This window comes from Salmo salar, chromosome 11 (genome assembly GCF_965601325.2).
Source record: "Salmo salar chromosome 11, fSalSal1, whole genome shotgun sequence".
NCBI classification, from domain to species: domain Eukaryota; kingdom Metazoa; phylum Chordata; class Actinopteri; order Salmoniformes; family Salmonidae; genus Salmo; species Salmo salar.
Window position 1 is genome coordinate 110,541,724 of NC_138301.1, and position 23,802 is coordinate 110,565,525.

Genomic DNA, 23,802 nt, shown 5'->3' on the forward strand with positions numbered 1-23,802 from the left:
TCTGAATCTGATTGGACAGAATGCCTACTGCAGGCTTAATCGGTTTGAGTTTTAGACAGATTTCATCCACTTGAAATCATGAACCAGCTTCCTAAAATTAAATTGCAGTGTTCCACTTTAAGATGCCCTCCCCGGACCCTTTCTGTGTTGGCCAATCAACCCCTTTCTAAGTCACCTGATTCATAGGCGATACTGCCATTTTACACATGAAGTTTAACTGAAAAAATGAATAATCAGCCACCTAACAAAAAAACATTTGTAAGATGTAAGAACCATTTGTAAATGCCTTCAGATTAAACCATATAGAGCACGGCAATAAAAGGATATGGAAAAACTCGGTGTCACTGCTACAAGACCTCGACACGAACACCGGGAAGCTCGAGAGAAAATACACTAATCATGCTATTTTGTACGTCTTCAAAATCAGTCTAGCAGCAATCATCTAACCAGCGTGAACGTTGAGTGATCAACCGAGCATTGGTAGGCTACCTAATCAATGATTGCTGCTGTTCATGTAGTATACTGTACTGGCTGTTCACTAACTGGCATCACCCTTAGAAAGCTTTTACGGGGATACATTCACGACCATCCGAACGAATCATTATCGGCTGATTTCGGTGTGGTCCGTTTTGGATAAGGTGTTTGAATTTGTATGTGTGGACCATTGGATTGCCAATAAAATATATGGTTTACTGAATGTAGCCGTCTATTTTATTTGGCTGCCGTATGAATTCTGCCATCGGATTCAAGTCAGTGTACGTTTTTTGTTTTCAGACGGGCAATCTGTTTAGAGGGCACGCTCCCAATCACCACTAAAGACATTTTGATTTCTAATTCCCCGATTACTTGCTTTTGGAACATGTCTGGACAGTCTATCACGGATCGGATCGCTGCGGCTCAGCACAGCATGACAGGATCCGCTATAAGCAAAGCGGTCTGCAAGGCCACGACGCATGAAGTCAGCGGACCCAAGAAGAAACACCTTGACTGTAGGTTAAGTAGACCACCAGTGTCCCGCCGTTACTACATATTTCGCAACAAAAAGCATTGGTAACATTGAATATTCAACAAGACCTGTATGTTCATCATGTTTGATTGGCCATTGGTGTATTTTTAATAGCAAGGTTTTCGACATTCTATGGTAATAGGCTATGAATAATTGCGCATCATAGCCTTCAACAGCTCATGTAGTCAATCATTACAGTGTCATCATCCTACAGTAGGCTATCGTACTGTAGCCTAAACATAATGAGACAAATAGGTTATTACTCAGTGTCATATATGCAAATGCACACATTGTGATCATAAATAGCCTATTACCTTATTCATCATTGTATGAAATAATAATGCAATCATTTCCTCATTTAATAGGACAGGCTATGTAGGCTAACATTTTCTGGCAGTTTAGCTTTAGAGGCATAATTTGAGTTCATCTACCTATTATTTCCTCTATTTCCTACTGAGTTTTAGACTAAAATAAGTCTAATTTAAGACTAATAACTTATTAACAATGGTATTATTCAGATATTATTGCTGCCTTAAAGGCACAGTATACTGTGCTGTATGTAGCCTTTGAGGTTTCTCAGCTACTTTAGTCTGTGGTGAGCTGGTGTCCATGGGCCATTCATATTAGTGCAATGACAACAGTATCATAGACAACCTTGATCTCAACATTTCTATGATTATCTGTGTGGTGGGGAACTGGAGTGTGTATTGATATCAAGTCATTTCTCCACATTTAACTGCTGATGATTAGGTTAGGTGGCTTTCTACCCCAATAATGACTGTGTCCAGTCAATCACTGAAGCTCAGTCAGGCCTGTCCTGTAACAACACAGACCCAGAGGGTTATTGGTTCAATGGAACAAATCTTGTGTTGCCGCTCTGGTTATTTTCTGGGAAGGAATTTTTCATTATAGAATTCTCTATTTACCCAATCTTTATTGGAAGTAATCAATTGTGCAAATTTGAGTCATGTTAGAGTCATTTTGTGTGCAATTACATAAGCTAAAATAATAAAAAAATGTAATTTCTGAGTGGAATCGAAGACTTAAAAATGTGGTAGCCTACTGCAAATGTAGTTATTTAAAGAGTCTGTAATGCTATGGATTATCCTGATGCCTCACATAGTTCAAATTTCAGTCTTTGAGGAAAGTGGAAAAATCCTGTGGGTAAGAATGTAGGAAATGTACTTTTATATTCTCTTGTATGGTTTAGCATAAGCTTAAACTCCTGGGAGGGAAATCCCTCCTACAGTCAAATGTCTGGAAGGAATACATAATTATATTTGAGTTCTTTTGATCACCGTCTGCTTTACAATCAGATTTCCAGTTTGAAATGTTAATCGCTGGTTAGTCACTGTAATTAAGGCATAATAAGTGATAGTTAATTCGCTAGTAACAGGATCTTTTTCAAGGGTGGGAGGTGCCGACCAGAGATCCAACTGCGGTTAGGAATCTTCACATGAGTTGATCAACCTGTAAAGTAGACTATATGTAAACCACAGAAACCACTATCCAATGTTTAATTGTCCACATGCCGTGTTTTTTGGCAGACCTGATCCACTGCACCAACGAGCTGACCGTGAGTGTCCCCCACCTGGCTGACACGTTGTTTGAGAGGACGGCCAACAACAGCTGGGTGGTGGTGTTCAAATCCCTCATCACCACGCACCACCTCATGATGTACGGCAACGAGGTGCGTAACAAACACACACACATGCGCACACACACACACAGTTTTAACCTAACCATAAGCCTAACCTTAACACTAAGCCTAAAACTAGACCTAACCCTAACTAAATAAAATAAAAACTCCTAACCGTAACCTCTAAGCCTAAAATAGCACTTTTCCTTGTGGGGACCGGCAAAATGTCCCCACTTGTCCGATTTTTATTTTATATTTTTTTATTTAACCTTTATTTAATTAGACAAATCAGTTAAGAACAAATTCTTATTTACAATGATGGCCTACACTGGCCAAACCCAGACGACGCTGGGCCAATTGTGCGCCGCCCTATGGGACTCCCAATCACAGCCGGTTGTGATACAGCGGGATTCAAACCAGGTTGTCTGTAGTGACGCCTCAAGCACTGAGATGCAGTGCCTTAGACCGCTGCGCCACTCGGGAGCCCAATGATGTACGGCAATGACTGGCTTCACTGTAGCTCAATTGTTACTGGTAGAGCATGACACTTGCAACGCCAGGATGGTGGGTTCAATTCCCGGGACCACCCGTATGTGAAATGTATGCACGCATGACTGTAAGTCGCTTTGGTTAAAAGTGTCTGCTAAATGGCATATAATGTATTATTATATTATGCACTGTACTCTGGAATTAAAACATTTGATTGAATCTTTATTCTTACTGGTTTTGATCCCACTCTCTCTGTATTTTATCACCAGCGATTAATTCAGTACCTGGCGTCCAGAAACACACTTTTTAACCTGAGCAACTTCTTGGATAAGGGGGCATTACAAGGTACTGTAGGGAATTTTTCAACGCAAGCCATTTCGCACCAGAGACATACTGTACATGCATAAAAAACATTATAATCGTGCAATGCATGAACAACAGTGTGCAGTACAACAATTCAAACTGTCACTCTGAATGCGCTGCAGAGGTGTGGCTCTGTAAGCTGCCAGGCCAGCACTCTAAATATGAATGTAAGTGCTCCCTCTCTGCCAGGTTCTGATATGTCAACGTTCATCAGACGCTACAGCAGGTATCTGAATGAAAAGGCCCTGTCCTACAGACTGGTGGCTGTGGACTTCACCAAGATGAAGAGGGGGTAAGATGTCCTGTAGTGGCTAGTGTGGAAAACCTCCACATTGTCACCCTGGGATACATACTTTACCTCAGTGGCCAGGCCCACCTCAAGAGGGAGAAACAGTGGCAATAATTGGGGACAAGCCTTTAATTAGATTGAAGGTAATCCAGCTAAACAAGTCATTTATTTCAGCAGCCTCTTTGGATAATGTGTGGATTATATTACGTATCAACATGATTGACAGGGAGTTGTTTGATTCATGCTGTATGAACATGTTAGTCAGTCACCACTTGTCCTGTTAAAGTGGCGCTGCGTGTCTCTTGCTGACAGGGTTGATGGTATGATGCGCACCATGACCGTTGACAAGCTGATCAAGACTCTACCTATCATTCAGAATCAGCTGGATGCTCTGCTGGACTTTCAGGTAGGCTGCATGGTTGTGGTGTTGAGCGGTCCTTAATATGGGCTACATGATGACAGTGAGCTAGCTGTCAGTATGAAATCTCAATGTCGCATCTGTTCTCTTCCCAGGCTAACTCTAATGAACTGACCAATGGCGTCATCAACAGCGCCTTCTTGCTGCTCTTTAAAGACTCCATCCGCCTCTTTGCTGCCTACAATGAAGGAGTTATCAACATGCTGGGTAAGTACACTATCTGTTAGTTAGAAGATAACTATGGTGTTACGAGGGTGTTACTAGGGTGTTACTAGGGTGTTACTAGGGTGTTACTAGGGTGTCACTAGGGTGTCACTAGGGTGTCACTAGGGTGTCACTAGGGTGTCACTAGGGTGTCACTAGGATGTCACTACGGTGTCACTATGATGTCACTATGATGTCACTATGGTGTCACTAGGGTGTCACTAGGGTGTCACTAGGGTCTCACTATGGTGTCACTAGGGTGTTACTAGGGTGTTACTAGGGTGTCACTATGGTGTCACTAGGGTGTCACTAGGGTGTCACTAGGATGTCACTATGGTGTTACTAGGGTGTCACTATGGTGTCACTAGGATGTCACTATGGTGTCACTAGGATGTCACTATGGTGTTACTAGGATGTCACTATGGTGTCACTAGGATGTCACTAGGGTGTTACTAGGATGTCACTATGGTGTTACTAGGATGTTACTAGGATGTCACTATGGTGTCACTATGGTGTCACTATGGTGTTACTAGGGTGTCACTATGGTGTTACTAGGATGTTACTAGGATGTCACTATGGTGTTACTAGGGTGTCACTAGGGTGTCACTAGGGTGTCACTATGGTGTTACTAGGGTGTCACTATGGTGTTACTAGGGTGTCACTATGGTGTTACTAGGGTGTCACTAGGGTGTTACTAGGGTGTTACTAGGGTGTCACTATGGTGTTACGAGGATGTCACTAGGATGTCACTAGGGTGTCACTAGGATGTCACTATGGTGTCACTAGGATGTCACTATGGTGTTACTAGGATGTCACTAGGATGTTACTAGGGTGTCCTAGGGTGTTACTAGGGTGTTACTAGGGTGTCACTAGGATGTTACTAGGGTGTCACTAGGGTGTCACTAGGGTGTCACTAGGGTGTCACTATGGTGTTACTAGGGTGTTACTAGGATGTCACTAGGATGTTACTAGGGTGTCACTAGGGTGTCACTATGGTGTTACTAGGGTGTCACTATGGTGTCACTATGGTGTTACTATGGTGTTACTATGGTGTTACTAGGATGTTACTAGGATGTTACTATGGTGTTACTAGGGTGTCACTATGGTGTCACTAGGGTATCACTATGGTGTTACTATGGTGTCACTATGGTGTTACTATGGTGTTACTAGGATGTTACTATGGTGTTACTAGGGTGTCACTATGGTGTTACTAGGGTGTCACTATGGTGTTACTAGGGTGTCACTAGGATGTCACTAGGATGTCACTAGGATGTCACTAGGATGTCACTATGATGTCACTATGGTGTTACTAGGATGTCACTATGGTGTTACTATGGTATTACTATGGTGTTACTAGGATGTCACTAGGATGTCACTAGGATGTCACTATGGTGTTACTATGGTGTTACTATGGTGTTACTAGGATGTCACTATGGTGTCACTAGGGTGTCACTATGGTGTTACTAGGATGTCACTATGGTGTTACTATGGTGTTACTATGGTGTTACTAGGATGTCACTATGGTGTTACTAGGGTGTTACTAGGGTGTTACTAGGGTGTCACTATGGTGTTACTATGCTGTTACTAGGATGTCACTATGGTGTTACTATGGTGTTACTATGGTGTTACTAGGGTGTCACTAGGGTGTCACTATGGTGTTACTAGGATGTCACTATGGTGTTACTATGGTGTTACTAGGATGTCACTAGGATGTCACTAGGGTGTCACTAGGGTGTTACTATGGTGTTACTATGGTGTTACTATGGTGTTACTAGGGTGTCACTAGGGTGTCACTATGGTGTTACTAGGGTGTTACTATGGTGTTACTAGGGTGTCACTATGGTGTCACTATGGTGTTACTATGGTGTTACTATGGTGTTACTAGGATGTCACTAGGGTGTCACTAGGGTGTTACTATGGTGTTACTATGGTGTTACTAGGATGTCACTAGGATGTCACTAGGGTGTCACTAGGGTGTTACTAGGGTGTTACTATGGTGTTACTATGGTGTTACTAGGATGTCACTATGGTGTTACTATGGTGTTACTATGGTGTTACTAGGATGTCACTAGGATGTCACTAGGGTGTCACTAGGGTGTTACTATGGTGTTACTATGGTGTTACTAGGATGTCACTATGGTGTTACTAGGGTGTCACTATGGTGTTACTAGGATGTCACTATGGTGTTACTATGGTGTTACTAGGGTGTCACTATGGTGTTACTAGGATGTCACTATGGTGTTACTAGGGTGTTACTATGGTGTTACTAGGATGTCACTAGGATGTCACTAGGGTGTCACTAGGGTGTTACTATGGTGTTACTATGGTGTTACTAGGATGTCACTATGGTGTTACTAGGGTGTCACTATGGTGTTACTAGGATGTTACTATGGTGTTACTATGGTGTTACTATGGTGTTACTAGGATGTCACTAGGATGTCACTAGGGTGTCACTAGGGTGTTACTATGGTGTTACTATGGTGTTACTAGGATGTCACTATGGTGTTACTAGGGTGTCACTATGGTGTTACTAGGATGTCACTATGGTGTTACTATGGTGTTACTATGGTGTTACTAGGATGTCACTAGGATGTCACTATGGTGTCACTAGGGTGTTACTATGGTGTTACTATGGTGTTACTATGGTGTTACTAGGATGTCACTATGGTGTTACTACGGTGTCACTATGGTGTTACTAGGATGTCACTATGGTGTTACTATGGTGTTACTATGGTGTTACTAGGGTGTCACTATGGTGTTACTAGGATGTCACTATGGTGTTACTAGGGTGTTACTATGGTGTTACTAGGATGTCACTATGGTGTTACTAGGGTGTTACTATGGTGTTACTAGGATGTCACTATGGTGTTACTAGGGTGTCACTATGGTGTTACTAGGATGTTTGTAAATGTATCTACAAAAGAACTAGCTAAAATGCTTTGTCCCTTTTTCTTTTGTTCTTTGCTTAGTTAACATATCCTCTTTTTTTTTTATCCTAAAGAGAAATATTTTGACATGAAGAAGAACCAATGCAAAGACGCCCTGGAGATCTATAAGACGTTTCTCAACAGAATGACCAAGCTGTCAGAGTTTCTCAAAGTTGCAGAGGTAATGTTTCCCTGTTTCGCTTGTGTTGAGGAAAGGAAGGTTTCAGATAGATCCAGCAGGAAGGTAGGGCTCTTCTCCTAGACCTCTGCTCCTCTCCGTCTCTTTCTCCCTGTCCCTCTGTTGCCGTGTGGTGGAGGCTCATGCTGAGGTCATGAATGCAGAGGTTAGCCTATTAGTGGGCATAAAAATCTCACAGTGAAGGCCCCTCCATGTGCTGCCTGTTCTGATGCCTGCGTTGCATGTCTAAGCAAGAGGTTTTTTTCTTACTCTTTCCTTCCCTTTCTCTCTTTTGCAATGATGAATGTCTGCTGTTATCCAAGTGAAGTACTACTTGTAATTCAGAAGGCCGTATTGCGAAGATAATTAGTGTCTCTCTGTAGTTTTATAGTTTCTCCTGCATTCTTTTATTAAAAGGCGTTCTTGCTGTCTTTACTGATTTGGTTACTATTTGGAGGAAGGTTTGGGGTGATGGGGGTGGGGTTCTATCCAAAAACGGGCTAACGTTGACTTTAAGGGCCCATTCATTTAGTCGTCTAACAATGTGTTTGTCATTTGTTCCCCTGCCTTTTTCGTTCAAAGTCAACATTAGTTGTGTGTTTCTTTTGGATGTTTCTCACCTTGCAGTCACATGAGTATTACAGCCCAATGTACCCGGCCCACCTGTCAATGGCATTTCAATGTGTAAACATTCATTTCAAACCAGTCTTCAGATCCTGTGTGTGTGTGTACTGTATGTACGTGTGGGCATGCCAATTCCCCTGTTGTCTTTTTATTGTTTTGTTTGTAGTCAGTGCATGGAGTAATGGATCCTTTGGTTTCATTCTTCTATTTCCCTCCTCCACACACCTACCCCCCCTTTATTCCGTGGTTGTTTGTTCATTTGTTTGTTTGTTTATTTTTTTAAATTATGTTTGGTTTTTACCCCCCCCCCTCCCTCCTTTTTTGTGACACAGCAAGTTGGAATTGATCAGGGTGACATCCCCGATCTCACACAGGTCAGTGGTACATTTCATCTCAATATCTCCCATGTGGCTCCATTGTAAACGCTCTCATTCCCTACTCACCCTACAGACTTCCACAAGCCCTTCCTCTCATTCTGATGAACCCCCCTCTCTCTGAGCTCTGGGGTACAGAGGGGGCTACTTTCAAAATGGGTTCCAAATATGTGACCCTTCCTAATTTTGGAGATTGTGCAAAACATACGTTTTAGTGATATAGCAGACGCTCTTATCCAGAGCGACTTACAGTTAGTGCATTCATCTTAAGATAGCTAGTTGGGACAACCACATATCACAGGCATAGAAAGGACATTTTTCCTCAATAACGTAGCTAACAGTAGAGTTGGATCTAGAAGTGGGGGGTCAAGTGCTGGTGATTTTTTTTTGCTTTACCTTGATTTTAGTATTTTTTTTCTAGTTGAATCACAAAATACATTTAGTTTGATTTTGAAATGACACTGAAAAGTCAGGCAAATTCAGCCTCTGTCCTAGCAGATATGGGCCTATGGTGTTGCCCATATAAGCCTTTTGTACATCAAGGTTTGACATCCCTTCATGATTTCTCATACAGTTTAACTTTGTGTTGCCTCAAAATGAACACTATTGTACATATTTTACCTGAAAAGATATCCCATCAAAATAGCTGTGGGGAGAGCAGCGAATGGTTTCTACCAAATTGGTTTCTGCAAATATTTCTTGAAAAGTGTCCATAATGCCATCCTAAGCAGTGCATAACATCTGATGTAACGCTACAAACGCTTGTTGAAGCTTTCTTCAATGACACTCATGGTGTTTCCCTCCACATTGGGAAAAACAATCATGAACAAATGGTTCTGTAAACTGTTATGTCATGTTTGCAGTGCTTATGAAGACCTTATGTATCCCTGTTCAACTAAATAGTAACCCATGTCTTTACTGAGCTGTAGATGTTTTTTCTTTACTTTAAACCTTTAGAATATTCTAGCATCTGAAGAAGGATATCCAGAATTCTAATTATTCACGTTTCCCCCAAATAATTGTACAAGTTGCTGCATGTGTTAAGATTGTGTTCTGTAATGGAAAGCAAGCCTCTGGTTGAAACATGGGTATGACATGTGCAAAATTAATTTGCTCATCCTTGGTTTATTAAACCATCTTTTTTTAGATCTTTATAAAATATGCTATTCATTTGCCAAATGTGTTTACCTAATTTTCATCAGATATTTGGCTTTTCTGTCAGTTAACTCGTTTGGCTCCCAAACCCTTTTTGAATTGGACACTAAGTTAATGACAGAATTGTAGCATCCACTAATATTATGTCTCCTCTAACCTGTAAAATACAATTTATTACATTAATATTCATGAATGAATAGTGATACTCAACTTAGCATATAAAACGGAATCCATTGGTTAACTGGCCGTTAATGGACTGTGATTTGTGTGTGTGGGGGCATAGATGCATGGGCTAAGCTCTTTTCTGTATTCTGAACCCCTCAGGACCATACACTGTAATGACCTCCCAGGCCTGTCTACTTGATTGCATGAGAGAGATGACTGATCTGCGCATGTGTGGCGTGAAGCCAAACCTAATTATACCAGATGTATTGATATGTAAAAATACCTGCAAATATGGAGACTATGCTGAACAATGTGTTATTTGGCTCTGTGTGTGCGCGTGTGTGTCTGTGTGCTTGTGCGTGCAAAAATTTGTGCGCACCGCGCCTGTGAGTGTGTGTGTGACAGCACGCTTTTGGGTGTGTGTGTTTTCCCAATTTCTCTACACAATGCTGTTCTCCCTTGGTAAAGTATTGTTGCTTCACCCTCCCCCTTTCTCCATCAGGCCCCTAGCAGCCTCCTGGAAGCTCTGGAGCAGCATCTGGCCTCTCTGGAGGGGAGGAGAACCAAGGAGCTCTCCACAGACACCAGGTAACACTTTGAGTCTGAAGGAGGCATTTACACTGAAGCTGGCATGTCAACATATTTATCAGTCACTGAAGCTGGCATGTCAACATATTTATCGGTCACTGAAGCTGGCATGTCAACATATCAGTCACTGAAGCTGGCATGTCACCATATTTATCAGTCACTGAAGCTGGCATGTCACCATATTTATCAGTCACTGAAGCTGGCATGTCAACATATTTATCAGTCACTGAAGCTGGCATGTCAACATGTTTATCGGTCACTGAAGCAGGTATGTCAACATATCAGTCACTGAAGCAGACATGTCAACATATCTATCAGTCACTGAAGCTGGCATGTCAACATATTTATCAGCCACTGAAGCTGGCAGGTCAACATATTTATCAGTCACTGAAGCTGGCATGTCAACATATTTATCCGTCACTGAAGCTGGCATGTCAACATGTTTATCGGTCACTGAAGCAGGCATGTCAACATATCTATCAGTCACTGAAGCAGGCATGTCAACATATTTATCAGCCACTGAAGCTGGCAGGTCAACATATTTATCAGTCACTGAAGCTGGCATGTCACCATATTTATCAGTCACTGAAGCTGGCATGTCAACATATTTATTGGTCACTGAAGCTGGCACGTCAACATATTTATCGGTCACTGAAGCAGGCACGTTAACATATTTATTGGTCACTGAAGCTGGCACGTCAACATATTTATCAGTCACTGAAGCTGGCACGTCAACATATTTATCAGTCACTGAAGCTGGCACGTCAACATATTTATCGGTCACTGAAGCTGGCACGTCAACATATTTATCAGTCACTGAAGCTGGCACGTCAACATATTTATCGGTCACTGAAGCTGGCAGGTCAACATATTTATCGGTCACTGAAGCTGGCAGGTCAACATATTTATCGGTCACTGAAGCTGGCACGTCAACATATTTATCGGTCACTGAAGCTGGCACGTCAACATATTTATCAGTCACTGAAGCTGGCACGTCAACATATTTATCAGTCACTGAAGCTGGCACGTCAACATATTTATCAGTCACTGAAGCTGGCACGTCAACATATTTATCAGTCACTGAAGCTGGCACGTCAACATATTTATCAGTCACTGAAGCTGGCACGTCAACATATTTATCAGTCACTGAAGCAGGCACGTCAACATATTTATCAGTCACTGAAGCTGGCACGTCAACATATTTATCAGTCACTAAAGCTGGCACGTCAACATATTTATCAGTCACTGAAGCTGGCACGTCAACATATTTATCAGTCACTGAAGCTGGCACGTCAACATATTTATCAGTCACTGAAGCTGGCAGGTCAACATATTTATCAGTCACTGAAGCTGGCACGTCAACATATTTATCAGTCACTGAAGCAGGCACGTCAACATATTTATCAGTCACTGCTCCACCATTAGTTAGTATGTCATGTCTTGACAATAAAAATGTCACACTACTGTTGTGGTATGCTGTAGAATGCCTGTCTTTTGCAATACAATTACGGCACACAGTCAGGTACATTATTAGTGTTTTTCTGATCCCTGTGGTTAGTCCCAGAGTGCTATGTGTGACAGTTAGTGTGCGTGGTGGTCCCTGACAAGCGCTGTGTGGTCTCTCTAGAGCCAGCACCTTAACCAGTGCTGTATCATCACTGTCCAGTACTGGAATCTCCCTCAGCCTCATGGAACAGACGGAGGACCCGAACAGCCTCCAGGTCAGACTGCTACCACTGTAGAACAACTTTCTTCAATAGCCCATTACATTGTAAATGCATTACTGTATGAATACTTATATAAGTGAGAATAAATTATAACGCTTATCATTTACATATTATAAACACTTGTTATACATTGTTCTTTCACATAATGTACCCCTATATAGGCTAATTAGGAAACACATGTACAACCCAGCCCTGTTGTACTTTCTTTCGTCTCATGTGGATTCACTCCTGTGTGTCTGTCCCGCAGCATGAGGGAGCCATGCCCACCAGCTCTCCCAGTGCCCAGTCAGTGGGCAGTGCCAACAGCAGCAGTGGGGCCACAGAACTCTTCTCCAACTCATCTGTTCTATCCGGTACAAATAAGTAAGCAGATCCGCTGTCTGATAATTGTCGTGTTTAAGACCTATGGGTATGTTTCATTCAGTTTGTTTGCTCTGTATAACTACACTATGTATCTTATTAAAGATGGGAGCTAGCTAAATCACTTTATAGTATATAAGTTGGGTTATTAGTGAATAGGAACCCCCCCCCCCCCCCCCCCCCGAAGGGGTCTGCTCTGCTCTCTTTTTTTATCTCTGCTGTCTGACTCTCTCCTCTGTCTCCCCAGCGTGCCAAACCTCACCAGCGACCTATTCAACGTCCAGCCCGCCTACAACCCAACCATCCAGACAACACACACTGTACCGTCTAACAGCAACGCCTGGGGAGGTGAGGCTCACAGACTACACATCCATACAGTACAAACACACACTGTACCGTCTAACAGCAACGCCTGGGGAGGTGAGGCTCACAGACTACACATCCATACAGTACAAACACACACTGTACCGTCTAACAGCAACGCCTGGGGAGGTGAGGCTCACAGACTACACATCCATACAGTACAAACACACACTGTACCGTCTAACAGCAACGCCTGGGGAGGTGAGGCTCACAGACTACACATCCATACAGTACAAACACACACTGTACCGTCTAACAGCAACGCCTGGGGAGGTGAGGCTCACAGACTACACATCCATACAGTACAAACACACACTGTACCGTCTAACAGCAACGCCTGGGGAGGTGAGGCTCACAGACTACACATCCATACAGTACAAACACACACTGTACCGTCTAACAGCAACGCCTGGGGAGGTGAGGCTCACAGACTACACATCCATACAGTACAAACACACACTGTACCGTCTAACAGCAACGCCTGGGGAGGTGAGGCTCACAGACTACACATCCATACAGTACAAACACACACTGTACCGTCTAACAGCAACGCCTGGGGAGGTGAGGCTCACAGACTACACATCCATACAGTACAAACACACACTGTACCGTCTAACAGCAACGCCTGGGGAGGTGAGGCTCACAGACTACACATCCATACTGTACAAACACACACTGTACCGTCTAACAGCAACGCCTGGGGAGGTGAGGCTCACAGACTACACATCCATACAGTACAAACACACACTGTATACTCCTGAAGTCTTCCACAAATTATTTCAAGCTAACCAAGTCAAGCACATTTTAACAGGTTGTGAATTGTATGCTCCTGAATTGATGTTAATTGAGTTGAAGTGGAACTGAGCCCAACCTTTGTTAGAAGAAGTGAAATGTCCAGTTGTGTCCCTAATGCAGTTTCCTCCTCTCAATGATAACTATCCCTGCTGGGTCCCTCTCTCTCTATGATAACTATCCCTGCTGGGTCCCTCTCTCTCTATGATAACTATCCCTGCTGGGTCCCTCTCTCTCTATGATAACTATCCCTGCTGGGTCCCTCTCTCTCTATGATAACTATCCCTGCTGGGTCCCTCTCTCTCTCTATGATAACTATCCCTGCTGGGTCCCTCTCTCTCTCTATGATAACTATCCCTGCTGGGTCCCTCTCTCTCTCTATGATAACTATCCCTGCTGGGTCCCTCTCTCTCTATGATAACTATCCCTGCTGGGTCCCTCTCTCTCTATGATAACTATCCCTGCTGGGTCCCTCTCTCTCTCTATGATAACTATCCCTGCTGGGTCCCTCTCTCTCTATGATAACTATCCCTGCTGGGTCCCTCTCTCTCTATGATAACTATCCCTGCTGGGTCCCTCTCTCTCTATGATAACTATCCCTGCTGGGTCCCTCTCTCTCTATGATAACTATCCCTGCTGGGTCCCTCTCTCTCTATGATAACTATCCCTGCTGGGTCCCTCTCTCTCTATGATAACTATCCCTGCTGGGTCCCTCTCTCTCTATGATAACTATCCCTGCTGGGTCCCTCTCTCTCTATGATAACTATCCCTGCTGGGTCCCTCTCTCTCTATGATAACTATCCCTGCTGGGTCCCTCTCTCTCTATGATAACTATCCCTGCTGGGTCCCTCTCTCTCTATGATAACTATCCCTGCTGGGTCCCTCTCTCTCTATGATAACTATCCCTGCTGGGTCCCTCTCTCTCTATGATAACTATCCCTGCTGGGTCCCTCTCTCTCTATGATAACTATCCCTGCTGGGTCCCTCTCTCTCTATGATAACTATCCCTGCTGGGTCCCTCTCTCTCTATGATAACTATCCCTGCTGGGTCCCTCTCTCTCTATGATAACTATCCCTGCTGGGTCCCTCTCTCTCTATGATAACTATCCCTGCTGGGTCCCTCTCTCTCTATGATAACTATCCCTGCTGGGTCCCTCTCTCTCTATGATAACTATCCCTGCTGGGTCCCTCTCTCTCTATGATAACTATCCCTGCTGGGTCCCTCTCTCTCTCTGATCGCTGAGTCAACGTGGCTTGTAGCTTTCTACTGGACAGCTGACAGGACTGAAATAGCCAGCAATATGACTGGACTGAAATAGCCTTACAATATGACAGGACTGAAATAGCCTTACAATATGACAGGACTGAAACAGCCTTACAATATGACAGGACTGAAATAGCCTTACAATATGAGAGGACTGAAACAGCCTTACAATATGACAGGACTGAAACAGCCTTACAGGACTGAAATAGCCTTACAATATGACAGGACTGAAATAGCCTTACAATATGAGAGGACTGAAACAGCCTTACAATATGACAGGACTGAAACAGCCTTACAATATGACAGGACTGAAATAGCCTTACAATATGACTGGACTGAAATAGCCTTACAATATGACAGGACTGAAACAGCCTTACAATATGACTGGACTGAAATAGCCTTACAATATGACAGGACTGAAACAGCCTTACAATATGACAGGACTGAAACAGCCTTACAATATGACAGGACTGAAATAGCCTTACAATATGACAGGACTGAAATAGCCTTACAATATGACAGGACTGAAACAGCCTTACAATATGACAGGACTGAAATAGCCTTACAATATGACTGGACTGAAACAGCCTTACAATATGACTGGACTGAAACAGCCTTACAATATGACAGGACTGAAACAGCCTTACAATATGACAGGACTGAAATAGCCTTACAATATGACAGGACTGAAACAGCCTTACAATATGACAGAACTGAAACAGCCTTACAATATGACAGGACTGAAACAGCCTTACAATATGCTTGAGGCTAGGGCTATTAACCTGTAGCCTGCAGCCTGACTCTCTCTCTCTCTCGCTCTCTCTCTCCCTGTAACCTGTAGCCTGACTCTCTCTCTCTCTCTCTCTCTCTCCCTGTAGCCTGCCTCTCTCTCTCTCCCCCTGTAGCCTGCCTCTCTCTCTCTCTCCCTGTAGCCTGCCTCTCTCTCTCCCCCCTGTAGCCTGCCTCTCTCTCTCTCTCTCTCTCTCTCTCTCTCTCTCTCTCTCTCTCTCTCTCTCTCTCTCCTCTCTCTCCCTGTAGCCTCTCTCTCTCTGTCTCTCTCTCTCTCTCTCTCTCTCTCTCTCTCTCCCTGTAGCTTGACTCTCTCTCTCTGTAGCCTGACTCTCTCTCTCTCTCTCTCTCTCTCTCTCTCTCTCTCTCTCTCTCTCTCTCTCTCTCTCCCTGTAGCCTGCCTCTCTCTGTCTCCCTGTAGCCTGTCTCTCTCTCTCTCTCTCTCTGTCTCTCTGTAGCCTGACTTTCTGTCTCTCTGTAGCCTGACTCTCTGTAGCCTGACTCTGTCTCTGTGGGACCTGACTTAATTCAATACAAATGGCTTTATTGGAAACATGTTTACATTGCCAAAGCAAGTTAAATCGATAATAAACAAAAGGGAAATAAACATTCACTCTTGGACTCTTTCCTTGTGAGAACAAACTCTATCCCCCTGTATGTCTCTGTCCTCAGGTTTGGGGCTCCCAGGGGATCTTCTGAAGCCAGCTCAGCCCACACACATCCACTCCCACAGCCCTGGGATACCGCTGCACTCTGGGGGAAAGATGATACCCAGTCACCTGGACTCCTCTTTAGCCAGCCTTGTTGGTAGTGAGTCTCTCTCTCTTTTACTTGTTGCTTCACATATTATTTTCTTTTTCAGTAGGAATTAAATAGTCTGTAATAACATCTGAGCATGTAACACATCTTAATCGCTCATTTTCCAGACTTGCAGTTCGGAGAAACACCAGCCAAAAAGTGAGTGTCAAAACTCTTAGAAAAGGAGCGATGAGCAAAGTATCTACAGTATAATATTGGATCCAGTATAATACAGTATAGTATTGGATCCAGTATAATATAGTATTGGATCCAGTATAATACAGTATAGTATTGGATCCAGTATAATACAGTATAATATTGGATCCAGTATAATACAGTATAATATTGGATCCCTATTTAGTTATTCATCCTCAAGAATGTCTGAATCCTGATCTGATACATAACCCCATCCCGCCCCCCTCAGGCCAGAGCTCCAGTGGACCCACCTGGTAGAGAAGAGGCCCACAGGGGGGACTCACTGGCAGGCCAAAACCACATGCACCACCCCCAACTGGAGCCACCACACACTCATGGCTCCTCAAGCTATGCCCATACCACAGCTGGTGAGAGACAGTATGTAATATATGCCATTTAGCAGACGCTTTTATACAAAGAGACATTAGTCATAATGTATGTGCATACATTTCCGTATGGGTGGCCCCAGCGGGAATCGAACTCGGGTTCCTGGCGTTGCAAGAGTCTCCTGCTTACTCTCACCAAATATAATGTTAAGGACAAGCCAGCAATGCAAAAGGTGGCTTTGATATTAGATATATTAGATCTACTCTTTCCTTATGGAATCTAACAGCACACATTATACACTGGCATTCTGCTGCAAATCCCACCTTTCAAAATGGAAGTGGTTATTGCAGCTCTTCTCGGGCGATTCTCATTTTTCCTCTGCATATTTGAATAAGTTTGCACTCTAATTATCTCTCCTCTTTTCATTTCATTTTTTCATCCATCTTCTCTTTACATTTTCCACTCAATTATCCACCACACCATCCATTCCCATCTACATGTCCTGCTATTGCTCCTCCTCTCCTTACCCTCATGCTGCAGAATGGAATGATCTATACTGGCTATGTAAGTAGATGACTATCTGTAGAGGGACTACCTGTAGTTACCTGTAGTTACCTGTAGTGCATTCCTCAGTCTGTTCTTCTAGTCTTGCATTGTTCCATTTCACCCTTTCTCTCCATAGGCTCCAGCGCCAGTCGCTTTTCCCATGACGACACAGCAACTGCCTGTTTATGGAATGGTAAGGAATGATCTGCACCATGGTACAGTACCCAGGCCTAACAATAAGGAATGATCTGCACCATGGTACAGTACCAAGGCCTAACAATAAGGAATGATCTGCACCATGGTACAGTACCCAGGCCTAACAATAAGGAATGATCTGCACCATGGTACAGTACCAAGGCCTAACAATAAGGAATGATCTGCACCATGGTACAGTACCAAGGCCTAACAATAAGGAATGATCTGCACCATGGTACAGTATCCAGGCCTAACAATGAGGAATGATCTGCACCATGGTACAGTACCCAGGCCTAACAATAAGGAATGATCTGCACCATGGTACAGTATCCAGGCCTAACAATGAGGAATGATCTGCACCATGGTACAGTATCCAGGCCTAACAATGAGGAATGATCTGCACCATGGTACAGTACCCAGGCCTAACAATAAGGAATGATCTGCACCATGGTACAGTACCCAGGCCTAACAATGAGGAATGATCTGCACCATGGTACAGTACCCAGGCCTAACAATGAGGAATGATCTGCACCATGGTACAGTACCCAGGCCTAACAATGAGGAATGATCTGCACCATGGTACAGTATCCAGGCCTAACAATGAGGAATGATCTGCACCATGGTACAGTATCCAGGCCTAACAATAAGGAATGATCTGCACCATGGTACAGTACCCAGGCCTAACAATGAGGAATGATCTGCACCATGGTACAGTATCCAGGCCTAACAATGAGGAATGATCTGCACCATGGTACAGTATCCAGGCCTAACAATAAGGAATGATCTGCACCATGGTACAGTACCCAGGCCTAACAATGAGGAATGATCTGCACCATGGTACAGTATCCAGGCCTAACAATGAGGAATGATCTGCACCATGGTACAGTATCCAGGCCTAACAATGAGGAATGATCTGCACCATGGTACAGTACCCAGGCCTAACAATGAGGAATGATCTGCACCATGGTACAGTACCCAGGCCTAACAATGAGGAATGATCTGCACCATGGTACAGTATCCAGGCCTAACAATGAGGAATGATCTGCACCATGGTACAGTACCCAGGCCTAACAATGAGGGGGGATCTGCACACCAAGACCACTGATCCTCAGGTGACATTTCGTCTCCCTCCCTCCGTCATAGATGCCTCCTCATCAGATGGGGCAGATGGGTGGAGTCCCTATGATGGCACCACAGTCTATGATGTACAACCAGCCTGTCCTGCGACACACCAATCCATTTGCCCCCATGCCAGGAGCCCAGGTAATCCCCACTGTCCTCTCTTTACTGTCCACTTCTCACTGTCCTCTCCTCACTGTCCTCTCTTTACTGTATTTTCCTCACCGTCCTCTCTTCACTGTCCACTCCCAACCTTCCTCTCACTCCTCACTGTCCTCTCTCCACTCCTCACCGTCCTCTCTCCACTCCTCACTGTCCTCTCTCCACTCCTCACTGTCCTCTCTCCACTCCTCACTGTCCTCTCTCCACTCCTCACTGTCCTCTCTCCACTCCTCACTGTCCTCTCTCCTCACGGTCCTCTCTCCTCTCCTCACTGTCCTCTCGCCACTCCTCACTGTCCTCTCTCCACTCCTCACTGTCCTCTCTCCACTCCTCACTGTCCTCTCTCCACTCCTCACTGTCCTCTCTCCACTCCTCACTGTCCTCTCTCCACTCCTCACTGTCCTCTCTCCACTCCTCACTGTCCTCTCTCCTCACGGTCCTCTCGCCACTCCTCACTGTCCTCTCTCCACTCCTCACTGTCCTCTCTCCACTCCTCACTGTCCTCTCTCCACTCCTCACTGTCCTCTCTCCTCACTGTCCTCTCTCCTCATGGTCCTCTCCCTAACCACTTCTGGCATGTGAGTCATGATTCAAGGCATCAGTTAAGAGGCCTAAGTAGGCTAGTCATAATCATACTTCTAATCCTGTCTCTGCTACTTTATAATTAATCACTTACTGTTTAATACTTCATTTGTCAATGCCAATTACTGTTGGTTTGTTAGTAGGTTCTGGAATAATGTAAGACCTTGTTACTATATTACTTTTTGTAGTATTACTGTACTGTTTTGTTTCTTACACTGAATGATCTGTTATTAAACCGTAACAGGCTTATTTTCCTATGCAGATGCACTTCATGTAGGACCGGGAGTATTTTACCATGACAGCAAAGCAGAGAGACAAAACAAACCAATCCAGAACCAAATACAATGCAAGATAGAGGAGCAGAAGATCGGGGTGGAGACAGACTGGAGACGTGTTGGTGTCCGTGCTCTTTCAGTGGCCTCTGTGGAATAGAATCTCTGTTACATTGTGTTTCATGACTGATAGTCCCATCCAAGTCTTTTGAAAAGTCACAGCTCACATTCATTGTGTATTTGATTTGATCATTTTAATGGGTAATGTTCTGTCTGCTGAACCCATGGTATGATGACTGCTGTATTCCAGTTTGGAGCTTGGCCCTTTGTAGTGAATTCCAGACAACTACCAGCCCCCATCCACCAGTGTCTCTCTCTTTCTCTAAGAGTTTGCACGCACTTTAATCAATGTCTACAGGCGCATTGTCTGCTTAGCATCTCATACAAACCACTACAGTATCGCTACGTCTTTTCTCTCCAAGGTTCATGTCAGAATTGCTGTTGCCATCATTGTGACATGGATAAGTGTGTCCTTTTTTTTTGTGTATTTAAATCAATGTACACCACCATCAGTATTCATTCCATTTTGTTGTAACTGCAAATTCCACAGCCAGTTGTAGTAAGACCTTGGATAAATGGCTTGGAGACACATGTTGTGTGTATGTACTGTGTATCTGTCTGAGGGTTAGGTAGCGCTCAGACATCTAAATGTACAAAGGCTATTGTGTATTGTTTTCATAGGTTCCTGTGAAAGCTGTGGTCTGCATGGCATTGACTGGCCACTGTGCTAGTTAGAAATGGAGCATTCCATGTCTACATACATCCACAAACTGAAAGTATTACTCCTATGAAAGCAATGAAGAAGGCCCACTCATAATTTCATATGTAACGTCATAACACATTCTGCCTCTGCTGTCCCGTCCATTGTTCGCTCTGCTTGAGGTTGTTTTATATGATCCATGTTTCTTGAGCTGCTACAACAGATTCTGCTCTTTGAAACTGGTTGCGTTTTATAGATAGATGTGCTGTTCTTGTAATGGTCCTACCAGTCTTGCCCTGTCTGTGAGTAAACGTTGGGAGAGTGCGTTCTTTGTTTTTCTTCTCCAGCTAACTGTACTGCTCCAGGTTGAGGCCTACTGAGTTGTTGCGTCTGTCGTTGTGTTTCTGAGTGGCAGTTATTGTAGTGTAGCTCCTCACCAACCACTGGGGAATGTTGTTGAGGAGCTCTTTCTGAGACGGCGTCCTGAGACACTGAAACTGACACTCGCTCTAGTAAATCAGCAACTATCTGACATACTGTCGCTAACTCCAGCCCCAGAGAGAGCCTAGCTGTCCGGAACTTTAGCAGAAGGCAGGGGACAAGTGAGGAGGAAGTACAGGGATCTGTAAATGTGATCAAGGGTCATGTCTGTCAAACTCCCAAAGGGACTAACGGTGACAGACAACATATATAGCACAAACCCTGGAGGGGTGAGCGTTCTACTGCACAAAACTAAAACCATTGCTGGGATGTACAGTCGAAGGGGCTGGGGAAAGCTTTGTTTTCTATTGATTGTGTTTCTCTATGTCCATGCCTTCCCCGTGAGATAAACAGGGTAGTGATCCTCCACGAGGCCTCCCAGCTTCTGGGTCCTCCGAGGTCAGTGAGGTCACTGAAGTCATCCAGGCAATCCGGTAGCGTGTATTTAGCAACGAGTAGTCAAGTGTCGTAACGTGTCTCAATACATGTCCGTCGTCTGTTAGATCGCTATAGAGCCTCTCATTCTGCTGATCATTGGCCTGTCGGACTACTGCATTCTGATCTGTGACCAGCCCACATTGTGTAGATGTTATTTGAAACGTTGTAGTTCAGTCTCAATGTCCTCTGTGTCAGTTAAATGGTTTCATGCAAGTTTGTGCACTCCCATAGACCAATCCTGACCGTTCTGCTGTCCTCTGTATATAACCTCATGTGTTTTTGACGTGTTCTCTGTAAGTGATGGCCCATGGAGAGACATGGGTTGTTCTAGCTGTGGTGGGGTTATTGTGTTTGGAGATGTCATGGGGTGTACGTCTGTAATGTTTGTCTACATCTTGATGAGGGATGGGGGTTGGGTTCAACAGTATCACAACTTGTCTACCAAGAGTGTCTTCATTGTGGCAGTGGACACTGTCCTCTCAGTCCGTACAGGAACATTTTGCACCAAAGTCATCAAGCGCAGCTTTTCTCAAGGTCACATTGCTGATATCCAATTTGAAGGAATTTGATTTCAGAGACAAGTCTTTATGCATGATTAGTGTTGTCTTTTTATTGACTTGTGTGCCCGGTAAAAAGCATGATCATGTGTGAAATTGCATTTACCGTGTGTTTGCAAAACCAATATTTTACTTACCTCTTTACAGAAGCATTCATTGGAATTCATAAATGTGTGTCCCACCAGATAGCCGTAAGACGTCTGTGTTGCATTCGAAATGCAATTCGGAAGCTCTATCAAATCAGCCATGAGATCACACGTTTGTGAAACAACATGAATGTGAATGACATGCGTCACCTAGCTAGCTAGACATTAGTCTGCAAAACTCCTCTTTATTAAAGCGTTGCTATTTTCAATACATTTGTTGAATGCTTGCTCTTTTTTGAGTACTCTGACAACAGTTTTGGACATCTCTAAGGTTGTCTTGTCCCCCTGTCATTGGACCACATCATTCTTTGCCTATATGCGTCCTTTGTGTTTGCAGTGGAAAATCTCACTCCCATATCTTTTGGCCACTGAAAGATGTCAACAACATGCGTTTTCACTTTTTGCCTGACGTTCTCTGGTTATATATAATATATGCATATTTCACAATGTGAGAACAGTATTACCTACTGTATACCATACTGTCTGTCTGGAAACTGTCATTTTTCCTGTGATGAAAGCATTGTCCAGGATGTCCTGTTTGAGGAGTGAGGGCCCATACCTTTTGATTTTCATTTTTTTTTGGACATCAAATGGATTGATAATACATAATACACTGTATTGTCAATGATAAGTTACATTGTTATAAACAATTGGTTCTTATTTTAAATGCAGAGGTTGTTGTTTTTGGAATAAAATAGAATAAAATGTCATATTTTGCTCAGGTTTTATGTAGTTCTTGGCAGTAGTCCTGCTGCCCATTGTAGCCGCTTCACCAGTGGAAGAGGAGAGATGGCTTGCTGGTAGATGTTTCTATAGGATATACGGTATCAGTGAATCACCTTGACAGGTAACATCGTCAGGGGGAAGCATTATGCATACTCATGAATACTTGTTGGATCGGATCTTATGAGTTGGATATGAGAGAGCCTTGAAGCACTCCATATGTAACTCACAACAACCGTGTACAAGATGAAGATTGTCACTATTCTCTATCCATTTCAAAGACCTGTCACAAAAACACAATAGGAGAATTATAATCTTTCAAAAGCAGCAAAGACAACTAATTTCACTACCACTAGTATTGCAACAATCGCTCACTATGACATAGAATCACAGTTTACCATCTATTTTTAGTAACAAATATCTACCTGCTGTGAACAACAACAAGCCTGGAAACCTAGCTATATGTATTACAGCAGTGTTTCCCAACTCCAGTCCTCCAGTACACTCAACAGAACACATTTTTGTTGTTGCCCGGAACAAACATACCTCGTTCAACTAATTTAGGGCCTGTTGACATGTTGAATCAGGCGTATTTGTCCAGGGTTACAATAAAAATGAGTACTGTTGGGGTGCGTAAGGACTGGAATTGGGAAACAGTGCATTACATAACAATCTGCCATATCAGAGGAAGTTGGTATTCAGAATACTGTTATCTTGTGATGTGTTCTCCCTCATAGGGAGTGTCTCCCTGTCTAGGTCAGTCACAGTCTTCCTAGGATATGTAATAT

The 23,802-nt window shown here is 43.7% G+C and overlaps 1 protein-coding gene across 6 annotated transcripts; it reads left to right on the forward strand.

The window, feature by feature from the left end:
- Window positions 1-171: 171 nt before the first annotated feature.
- On the forward strand, window positions 172-23,008 carry LOC106563683 (phosphatidylinositol-binding clathrin assembly protein). 6 transcript variants are annotated; one of them, XM_014129481.3, is made up of 20 exons: window positions 172-480; window positions 872-989; window positions 2,554-2,696; window positions 3,404-3,479; window positions 3,687-3,789; window positions 4,099-4,192; window positions 4,300-4,411; window positions 7,410-7,516; window positions 8,470-8,511; window positions 10,334-10,419; window positions 12,047-12,140; window positions 12,394-12,509; window positions 12,754-12,854; window positions 16,387-16,524; window positions 16,641-16,671; window positions 16,937-17,075; window positions 17,575-17,598; window positions 17,717-17,773; window positions 18,919-19,038; window positions 19,883-23,008. In XM_014129481.3, exons 2-20 carry the CDS (start codon window positions 908-910, stop codon window positions 19,913-19,915), a joined length of 1,698 nt encoding a protein of 565 aa, XP_013984956.1. In that variant the 5' UTR covers window positions 172-480; window positions 872-907; the 3' UTR covers window positions 19,916-23,008. The 6 variants fall into 6 exon arrangements, with proteins under 6 accessions (XP_013984956.1, XP_013984950.1, XP_013984953.1 ...); XM_014129475.3 differs by having other exon boundaries at window positions 172-989; XM_014129478.3 differs by having other exon boundaries at window positions 172-989; window positions 19,901-23,008.
- Window positions 23,009-23,802: the final 794 nt, after the last annotated feature.

Bases quoted from the DNA above. Each gene is read 5' to 3' on its own strand.
- LOC106563683 (XM_014129475.3), top strand. From the start codon at position 860: ATGTCTGGACAGTCTATCACGGATCGGATCGCTGCGGCTCAGCACAGC. The intron at 12,510-12,753 runs GTAAGCAGATCC...CTGTCTCCCCAG, and splicing joins GTTCTATCCGGTACAAATAA to CGTGCCAAACCTCACCAGCG. The intron at 17,774-18,918 runs GTAAGGAATGAT...CCTCCGTCATAG, and splicing joins AACTGCCTGTTTATGGAATG to ATGCCTCCTCATCAGATGGG.